The sequence below is a fragment of the Rutilus rutilus genome (genome assembly GCF_951802725.1).
Source record: "Rutilus rutilus genome assembly, chromosome: 10".
NCBI classification, from domain to species: Eukaryota; Metazoa; Chordata; class Actinopteri; order Cypriniformes; family Leuciscidae; genus Rutilus; species Rutilus rutilus.
In genome coordinates this window covers 33,926,515-33,936,507 of record NC_140215.1, presented here as the reverse complement: position 1 = coordinate 33,936,507, position 9,993 = coordinate 33,926,515, and the positions used below count along the sequence as shown (strand labels likewise).

Sequence of the window (9,993 nt, the reverse complement as noted above, 5' to 3'; positions counted from 1 at the left end):
TTACACTTGAATCTGGGCGTGCATGCAGTGATTCGAATTTTAGTTGCTATAGCGACGCGTTTTTTGAATTCTGAAATCTGCATGTATGCACACTTCACGCTCGACCGCTGTCTGTTGGTTGAGAGACGAGGCGAATTAACAGACTTTTGCTGAGGCTTTTTCGAAATTTGAGACTTTGAAGCTCTTTATACTTTTATTCTACAAAGACATCGGAGAATATATCCTTTACATTTTTAAAGCGTCATATAATTTCTGAGAATAACTTGTTACTTTTATTTGTTTGTTTGATTTTTTCAGGGGAGTATTTCTGAGGAGATTTATATTGTATTGTATTGTGTTGTGTTGTGTTGTATTGATTTTATTGTAGTTTGGAGGAGGGTGTCGGCTCACAATCTTATGATGGGCGAAAGAGGAGGTGAGTGCTTTAATTTTTCATTTATGGTTTATGGTAATGATGTTGTACAATGACTGAGGCCCCGTCCACTCTACTGCGTTTTCGTTAGACCTTTTGCTACGTTTGCACCTCCCGTCCAAAAACGGCAAAAACGGAGACCCAAAACGGAGAAGTTTAGAAACGCTGCCGACCCGTTTTTCGTTTTGAATCTCCGGAGGGCGTTTTAGTGTGGACGGGTCAAAACGGAGGACTTTAGCTCACGCTCGGATCTATAATTGGGTGTCATCAGTCATGGCGTAGGCTATATCTTTTCTAGCAGCTGTTGTGCAAGTAAATTCTGTATTTTACAATGCTAACTGCCTACATGCGTCGGAGGCAAGCTATTATTCGAGCGATCTGTGACAATTCCCGGTAAAACAGTGACAATGTGACAATTCCCGTGTGCAACTGACAATTCCCGATAAAATAGTTTACGTTTGACAATTCCCGGTGTCGACCGTGTACATGGAGCGTCGGTTTTGGGTTAACCTGGGAAGAACCAGCGCATGGTGGGATAATTTTATCAATGAAGTTGTGTTTACACCGGCTCGCGCATGCCCAGTGTTGGTGAATGGTCACGTGATCCGCGTTTTCAGTCGTTTTAATGTGGACGGAGATCAATTCTAATACGCAGCTAAAACGCTGGTGTGGACGGAGATCGTATTCGGTTTAATTCTCCGTTTCTAAACGAAAACGCAGTAGTGTGGACGGGGCCTGACTACATTAATTTGAAGAACCCAGATCACATTTATTTGATTCCTTGCATGCGAAATAAAGTTTTGAATTTGAGTAACATTTAAGTAAAAATTTGTAATTGACCATAGACATTGATTATTGATTATTATAATATTACTAACGATGTGATATGTGAAATATTCCATCCTAAGATCACTGCAGGAGAGCTGCTTATTTCTCTCAGACGGCTGGTCAGGAGGTTTGGAGACCCGGTGATGACCGTGATCAGGATCCGCTGCCCAGAGATGGACAAAGTAAGTTACACAATTTCCTTACTTGAATGAAAGTAAGTTACAGATACTACTGGTCAAATATTAGGCTACTCAGTTACAAGTAAAAGTTGAAAAGACTGATTTTTTCTTAAGTAAAAGTACAGAAGTACTTGTTTTTAAAAGTACTTAAGTATCAAAAGTAAATTAATGTCAATGCATTGTTTTATTATTGTTGTTTGTGATACTTACAGTACCTTATGCCTCTGAATCTATGCCTGCCTACCCTCATATCAATATGAAATGTATTTCTAAAACACAGTTCCTGTAGTGGGATTGAATGTGAGATTGAATAAGTGCTCTCAATAACGTCCACAATAGTTTCGGACACCCTGTTCCCTCAAATAGTGCCCTATTTAAAGTTTTGGGGCTTTTAGTATGACTATGTCAGCCACTGTTATAAGCTAGTGTGCTCCAAAACAATGACAAAATGTGCATTAAGAAGACCAAACCCAACGTTGAAAATGAAAATCAGATTGATGTCAGAATCCAACTACTTTCTACTCAAGGACCTTGACAGAAATGTGGTGGAGTAAAAAGTACGATGCTTGTCTTTCAAATGTACGTTAGTGAAGTTAAAGTAAAATGTTTCCAGAAAAAATAATACTCAGGTAAAGTACAGATGCTCAAAAAGTGTACTTAAGTACAGTACTCAAATACAGGGACAGACTGGGGCTAAAAAACAGCCCTGGACTTTCTCCCAAATAGGCCCATCATCCGGCCATTCGCCCCTTGCCGTGCGCTACAGACACTAGCCAGGATGTCCTGATACTATGCCACATACTGTAGCCTATCAGACAAGCAAGTAACATCTCAAAACCAATCATGATAATTGGGCTTGTGTTTATTAATGAAGCCTCAGCCTTCAAATAAAAACAAAAAATGTGTACAATGCCATTACATCTGCACTGAAAATAAAATACAAATAATGAAATGTCACTGACCACAGAAACCCCAAATTACACAAACTTGTAATTATAAAACATATAGTTACTATTTACCAGTGGTCTCCAACCTATTTGTGGGCTACCTCAAGGGATACAATAATCTAGAAGGGCTACTTGTTTGTTATACTCAAAAATATTTATTATACATATAACATGGTGCTTTTTAACTTTACCTTTAACTTTATTTTTTACTTTTCACCATAATATGCGAAATAATAAAATATCTTGAGATCTGGGTCTGGTTCAGACAGTTTTAAACAATTCCTGAAAAATTATGACAATATAAATTGATTTTCTTTTTCTCTATAAACCTATATATGTGTTATCAAAAACAAATATTTAGTATTAATATAAATGCAAAATAAATAAACTGCCATAACTTCTAAACAAAAACATTACTGCATTACATTTAATAACATTACGTTTAATAACAACTTAATAACTTTAATAACATGACTATATATAAAAGCATTTTTAATATGAATATATACAGGCACATTTCTGCCAAAAAAAGTTTGTTTTACTACAGTAAAGTTGTGGAGTGAAATGTTTTCTAACTGGTTTGTTCTTGGAACAATGTTTCGCCTGTTCATCTGTCTTTTAACTAACTTAAATCACATAGTCATCTGTGGGTTTATAATAGAGATAGAGAATTCTGCGCTGAATTGAAATGCTTCTCAGTGGATCGCGCAGCTCTGTGTAATAATGTTGGCGTTATCGAGATCAGCCCTGCTTGCTTTGGCCGCGCACAGATCAAACAAGTTTCGTTCCGCTTTTTGAGCGTTTCCCATTTGATGTTTATCAGACGCAACTGCTATATAGCCTACTATAACTTATAACTATTCAAATAATAATGTAAGCAAATTTAAAAGTGCAATAGCTAGGTAAGCCTTATAAAACTATTAAGTCAGTGGCTAGTAGGCCGAATCTTTTTTTTACACGTAGCATATAAGTGATCGTATTAGTGTCCCTGCTGTTGGCTGTTCATATCGCTTTATTAGACTTTTTTGTTGTGCCGACGGCCCTCGGTTGGACGGCCGTTCTGGACTTTTCCAGAACGCACAGATTGTCAGTCCGTCCCTGCTCAAATAAATGTACTTTGTTACTGTCCACCTCTGCCGCTGCCAGACCCGACCCAGAGCCAGGATCGTCCTGGATATTTAACATCTCTGTCTGTCTTCTGAGTTTTCTGTTTCTGTGTCCACAGGTCAGGCTCACGGGACGAGGGCGAAGCAGAACCCAGATGATGGACGTCCGTCCACTTCGTCTAAACACTCTCGCAGAGGTCAGAATAGGTTTTTAATAAAGAAGTAATAGCTTAGTTTCTATTTCTATTTTCAATGGCTGATTTGTCAACTAAAGTAACGGTAACACTTTATTTTGATGGTCCCTTTTGAACATTCTGTCGACTATAAGTACCTTTTCAACTACAGATGGGTCTAATAGTTGTTTTCATTTGTTTCTTCTTCATTTCAGAAATATCTCCAGAACGTAGGAAGATACCTGGTTGTTTCCTCAGGATCTGTAAGGCTTTGAAGGCTGTTTTCTGCTGCTGTTCCAGTAGTGCTGTGAATGTTGTGGAGCCTTTTATTCCTGAACCATCATCACCTGCTCCAGATCACTCCGGCGTCAAGCCAATTAATGGTAAATCATTATTTCTCCAACATTATTTTATACAGTATTACCTTGTTTTCCACTCAAAATAAGGCTTGTTTTTACAGAATATTAAAATTATTTCCCCCATTATAATATTATTTATTATAATGGGGGAAAGTCTACTGTCTACTAATACTCTAGTAGCGTCTACTAATACTCTACTAATGAGAGTTAGTGGACATGTAGGTGCAATGTTACTTATAGAATGTCTTAAAGGGACCAAAATAAAGTGAAACCAAAGTAACAATTTGATGTGACATTGATAATTAATATTATAAAAAAAATAAATAAAAAAAAAACAGTTTTTGATGTCTGAAATGTTCCATCCTCAGGCCGCTCCAGATCCTGGAGAACTGCTTCCAGAGATTCTTCTCCGGGCATCGCGTCATCCTCACCTTGGTCTAGCCCTGAGGCCCATGTCGAGAGGAGATGTAGAGAGCCGTTGAGTCTGAGCAGCCGAGGCTCGTACTGTGCTGAGTGGAGCTGGAGTGGCGATGGATCGGAGAGCCCAAACCAACAGGGGTCCGACAGCCTCGAAAGGATTCTGTGTCCTCCGCTGCCGGGTCAAGTTCCTGTCGAGCCAACAGAGACATCAACTGGCCGAACTGCTCAGGGTGCCGTGGAGGCTTCTCCAGTGAACAAGAGCTCAACAGGTGAGACTGAAATAAGGCTGGGCAGTGTAAAGTCTACAGAGAGAAATTTTGCTATTTCATGCATAACTGAGTCAAGTTTTTAACATGTCCGATTTCCACCAGAACTGATATTTTTTAAATAAAACAATGGATCTAGCAAGCTAATAATTGTCTCATATTTTTCTGTTTGTTTTTCAGAGTCCTTTGAGTCTCTCTATGACGTGGAAAAGATGATTGGATCCGGAGGATTTGGCAAAGTGTTCCTGGGAACACGCAAATTTGATGGCAAAAAGGTAAATCTTACTGAATTGTACAAACATTTTGCTCTTGCATGCGTAAAAAAACACATTTAAAACAATTTACAGATGGTTTAATACTTACTACAAGGTCAGGTGCTTGAATACTGTTACTGTCATTGAAACTGGGTTTTTTTGTGTGCAGGTTGCCATCAAGCGGATGCGCAAGATTAACAACGATCGCTATCTTAATATTGTAAGTTGGCCAAAACCTGAATGTGTATGGAGTTGTTTAAGTGCAGATTACTGTAGTTAATACACCTGTAGGAAGCATTGGGTATAAATGTGATCAACAAATAACTTTGAGCTGAAAAGGCTCTTTTGAACGCATCTAAAAAGATCCAAGAATAGTACATTTCAAAATGATGTTTTCTTCAGATTTTTACCCAGCAAACCTTCTGTCTGCATCTTCTCTCTAGCCTGGGCATCCCGAACCTCTCGTTACAGAAGTGGCGCTGCTGCTGCTGATGAGGCGAGAATCCATAAGCCCCTTCGTCATACAACTGTACGAGTGGTTTGAAGATCCTAGAGGATTCACTCTGGTTATGGAGTATCCCGAACCCTGCGAGAGCTTGCTGGACTCAATCATTCGTCAACCTTGGAGTGACTGGTTCTCACGGGTCGTCATGATACAGGCTGTGCGGGCAGTGCAACACTGCATCCATCGTGGTGTTTTCCATAATGACATTCATGCGCAGAATTTCCTGTTGAAGAAAGACACGACAGACCTCAAGCTGATAGACTTTGGCTGCGGTCAGCTGTTTAGTAGTGAAGGCTACGAGAGCAACATATACAGGGGTGAGCATTTTGGGAGTGTGGAAACCTGAAGGTAGTGACTTACTAATTATTTGATGATGCTTTAAAAAAAAAAAGCTCAACAATGTGCAAATGTCTTTCTTACAGGAGTTCCGGATTACTGCCCACCTGAAGTCTTTACAGAACCTCGATTCCACGCCGTCCCAGCAAATGTCTGGTCTCTAGGAGTGTTGCTGTACGAGTTGTCGAACGCATGTCTCCCTTTTCTTAATAGAACGGAAATCACACAAGCCAAAGTTATATTTCAGAACCGCAACTTATCCAAATGTGAGTGAATAATTATGGTAGCATTGATAAACACACACATAAAGCAAACGATTTGTACAGAAAGTTTAAAGGTTGAAGTGTGTCAGAATTTTTATATATAGCTCAGCAACGTATAGCGAAAATGCCAGGTCACATGGTCATGACTAACCAGCTCTCTCCTTATTAAAATGTGTACAGACTGCATGGATCTGATTAGACAGTGTCTAGCCCGGGATCCAACTAAACGCCCCAGCTTAGAGCAGATGTTACAACATCAATGGTTTCATCGTGATCTTCACTAGATTGGAGAAGTTGAGGAGATTCACTCGATCAGTTTCAGGTGTGAGGACGTTTAACAGGCAGAGGAGGATTATAATCTTTTGTCTTCAATTCTGGATTATTTGTATTGAGATTTTCAAATTTGTGTTCATTAGTATTCATCGTTATCTTGTGCATGTTCTTGTCAAGAGGATACAGTGTTGCTTCCGGTTCCTCCGCCAAAGATTAAGCTCTCACATAGGGGTGAGTAAAATGGCTGGGCTGGTCCAGTGGTATAATTCAGTCATCAAACTTCAGGGAATGGTTGGCAATATGAGTTTTTCTGTCATTTAAGTTGCTGATGCTTCTGGTTTTGGAATTTCTTTTAACAACCACAGGACAAAATGCAATGCTGCTCCAGTTACCTGCACCCCCAGAACTGGCTAACACCGCCATTAGACAACCAGAGAGTCCTGCATCTTCAGACAGTAATTTCATGTTTTTATTTATTCTACTTTACTTGCTCACAATGCAAATGGAATATAAAGTATTTTTAAGTCTGGGCTCAAAACAAAGTCTTTCAACCTTCCTGTTCCTTTTTCAGTTTCTGGATGTTCTCGTCCAACGCTTCACCGTTCACCCACAAGCTCTGAATCATCAGAAGCATTCAGTCCAGAGTCAGCCATTTTTTTACAACCCTCTACATACACCTTGGCAATAGAATCGCCATTGGCTAGTACATTTTTTCATGTCCATGATCAGTTGCATTCTCCATAGTTGTTAATTCTCTTACCTCAATTATTGACATTATTGCAGGAGCAGCGGTCTTGAAAAATGATTTCAATGAGCTTCAACGCTTTTTTTTTTTTTTCATGATCTAGGCGTTCTCGCACACCTCAGCGTGGAGTTCGAAGGCCATCACAGTCCGGGAGCAGAAAAGGTCGGGCATCCTCATCCAGTGAGTCCATGATCAGTTGCATTCTTCATAGTTTTTAAAGACAGCTGCTCCTGCAATAATGTCAATAAGTGAGGTAGGAGAATTAACAACTATTTCAATGAGCTTCAACGCTGTTTTTTTTGTTATTTTTCTTCAGGATCTAGGCGTTCTCTCACACCTCAGCGTGGAGTTCGAAGGCCATCACAGTCCGAGAGAGGCGGCTTGAGCGGCTTGAGGCTTGACGTGTTTTTTTTTTTTTTTTTTCTCGTTTCGACTGCGTGTTTTTCGGTCTCATTATGGATTTTGATTTACTCAAAATTTGAACAATGTACTAAGAATAATTTGCTCTCTATTGCTACTCATTTTAAAATACCTATCTCAAAACAAGAAAAGAAACAAAATATCAAATCTCAAGTGCACACTGAATTAGCTGAAAAAGAACTGCTCCCTCCCGTGAGCTCTGTATTTTCCCGTGCGGTTGCGCATCCAGATCCTGAGCTGCGTAAATTAGAGCTACATGTAGAAATGCGGCGTTTAGAGCTCAGGGAAAAAGAGCTTAAGCATGATTTTGAGCTGCGTAAATTGGAAATAGAGGAGACAGGAAGACGTGAGTCGGTCCGTCTCAGAGGAGCTAGACCGGTGGGCGGTGAAGTTGGCATGGCGGAGATGGATTATGATGTTAATAAATGCATTCGTTTAATTACGCCCTTTTCTGAGAGAGATGTTGATAAATACTTTGTGTTATTTGAGAGAGTAGCGACGACCTTAAAGTGGCCAAAAGAAATTTGGCCTCTCCTGCTGCAGTGTGTGTTTACGGGTAAAGCCCAGGAGGCGTATGCTTCTCTTTCACCTGAAGTAAGTTTAAATTATGATCAGGTGAAAGTTGCAGTTTTAAGGTCTTATGAGCTGGTTCCTGAGGCTTATAGGCAGAAATTCCGTAGCTGTAAGAAAATTGAGGGCCAGAGTTATGTTGAGTTTGGTCGTGAGAAAATTGCACTTTTTGATCGTTGGTGTTCTGCACAAGACGTGAAAAATTTTGATCAGCTTCGCGATTTGGTTCTTATGGAGGAATTAAAAAATTGTCTACCGGACAAAATTGCAACATACTTGAATGAACAAAAAGTGACTAAGGTGTCTGCTGCTGCTATATTAGCAGATGAATATGTTCTGACGCACAGAGAAAGTTTTGAGAAATCTTTTTTCTCTCCATCACAGCGTGGTCCTGTCACGCAAGTGTACTCTAGCGAGCAGGACAATTTTAAAGATACTGCAGCTAAGGTGAGACGCCTGTGTGCGCTTATTGTGAAAAGCGTGGGCATTTGATCAACAATTGTTTTTTGCTGAATAAAAGGAAACCCAAACCTGTCATGTTGATCGAAACCCCTTCAGGGTCACGCCCTTTTCAGTCCGAATGTGCAGATTTGGACATTTATTCTCCTTTTATTATGAAGGGTGTCGTTTCATTGACTAATAGCGGCGTAAAAGTTCCAGTAACTATTTTACGTGATACAGCGGCTTCTAGGTCTATTATTCTTCAAAGTGTGTTGCCTCTTTCAAATGAAACTTCATTAAACTGTAGTGAGTTAGTGCAGGGCTTTGGAATGAAGTTTGTTCATTTGCCCATGCACTCGGTTAAGCTCGAGTCGGATTTGGTGTCCGGTCTAGTCGCGGTGGCTGCGTGCGACACCTTTCCCATTAAGGGAGTAGATTTCCTTTTAGGAAATGATTTGGCTGGCGGAAAAATTCTGGTAAACCCTGAGGTCACTGCTGTTCCTCTGGTTGCTGAAGGCCCGGATGAGTTACAGAAGAAATACCCTACCGTGTTTCCGGTGTGTGCTGTGACACGTGCTATGGCTAAAACTAAGGAGTGTGATGTCTTAAATGTAGAGGATGGCATTATGTTAGATCTAGATAGAGAGTCTGAGTTGTCATTTGACAGTAGCTCTACCACTATCGCACGTTCTACACTTATTGATGTCGATTCCACAGCGTCAGATGAAGGAAGTGTGCACAGTTCACTAGAGCTGCAGAAGCCATTGGGGGGAGTTGGGGGTGAGCATATGTCTCGAAAGCATCTGATTTCTGAACAAAAATGTGATCAGTCACTAAATTCTTTGTTCGAATTGGTTGTTTCTGAGGAAAAGCTGGCAGATATGGCTACGGGTTATTTTATTAGAAATGATGTCCTGTTGCGAAAATGGACACCATCGTACGCTTCTGCACAGGATGATTGGAGCATTGTCACACAGATTGTTGTACCAAGTCGGTTTCGTGGTGAAATACTTAGCTTGGCACATGATAATCCCTTAGCTGGTCATCTAGGGGTTAATAAAACGTATGACCGTATCTTGAGACAGTTTTTTTGGCCAGGGTTAAAACGGGATGTGAAGCTACACTGTAAAACATGTCATACTTGTCAAATCTCTGGGAAGTCAAATCCGCCCATACCGCCATATCCTTTATATCCTATCCCAGCTGTAGATGCGCCATTTGATCATGTTGTCGTCGATTGTGTGGGTCCATTGCCCCGTACTAAATCCGGTAAGCAATTTTTACTGACCATTATGTGTGCCTCAACGCGTTTTCCTGAAGCTATACCTATGCGTAAAATCACTGCGCCCGCTGTTGTAAAGGCACTAATTAAGTTCTTTTCATTGTTTGGACTCCCTTGGGTAATTCAAACTGACCAGGGGACAAACTTTATGTCTCGTGTTTTTGCACAGGTGGCCGATCAGCTGAACATCACCCAACCGCTTCTCAAGTGCTTT

At 40.4% G+C, this 9,993-nt stretch overlaps 1 protein-coding gene and 1 long non-coding RNA gene across 2 annotated transcripts; both read left to right on the top strand.

The window, feature by feature from the left end:
- The first annotated feature begins 893 nt into the window (after nt 1-893).
- LOC311297778 lies at nt 894-4,466 on the top strand. The gene is made up of 4 exons (XR_014628880.1): nt 894-1,422; nt 3,592-3,669; nt 3,861-4,028; nt 4,373-4,466. It is a non-coding gene; the product is annotated as an uncharacterized lncRNA (long non-coding RNA).
- Nucleotides 4,467-4,534: 68 nt separating this feature from the next.
- Nucleotides 4,535-6,973, top strand: LOC311298884 (serine/threonine-protein kinase pim-2-like; the record flags this gene model as incomplete). The annotated part of the gene is made up of 10 exons (XM_084422212.1): nt 4,535-4,562; nt 4,610-4,693; nt 4,871-4,965; nt 5,114-5,164; nt 5,388-5,766; nt 5,872-6,051; nt 6,229-6,370; nt 6,465-6,552; nt 6,687-6,776; nt 6,893-6,973. The coding sequence occupies 7 exons, from the start codon at nt 4,535-4,537 to the stop codon at nt 6,330-6,332; spliced, it is 921 nt and encodes a 306-aa protein (XP_084278338.1). The 3' UTR covers nt 6,333-6,370; nt 6,465-6,552; nt 6,687-6,776; nt 6,893-6,973.
- Between the last annotated feature and the right edge of the window lie 3,020 nt (nt 6,974-9,993).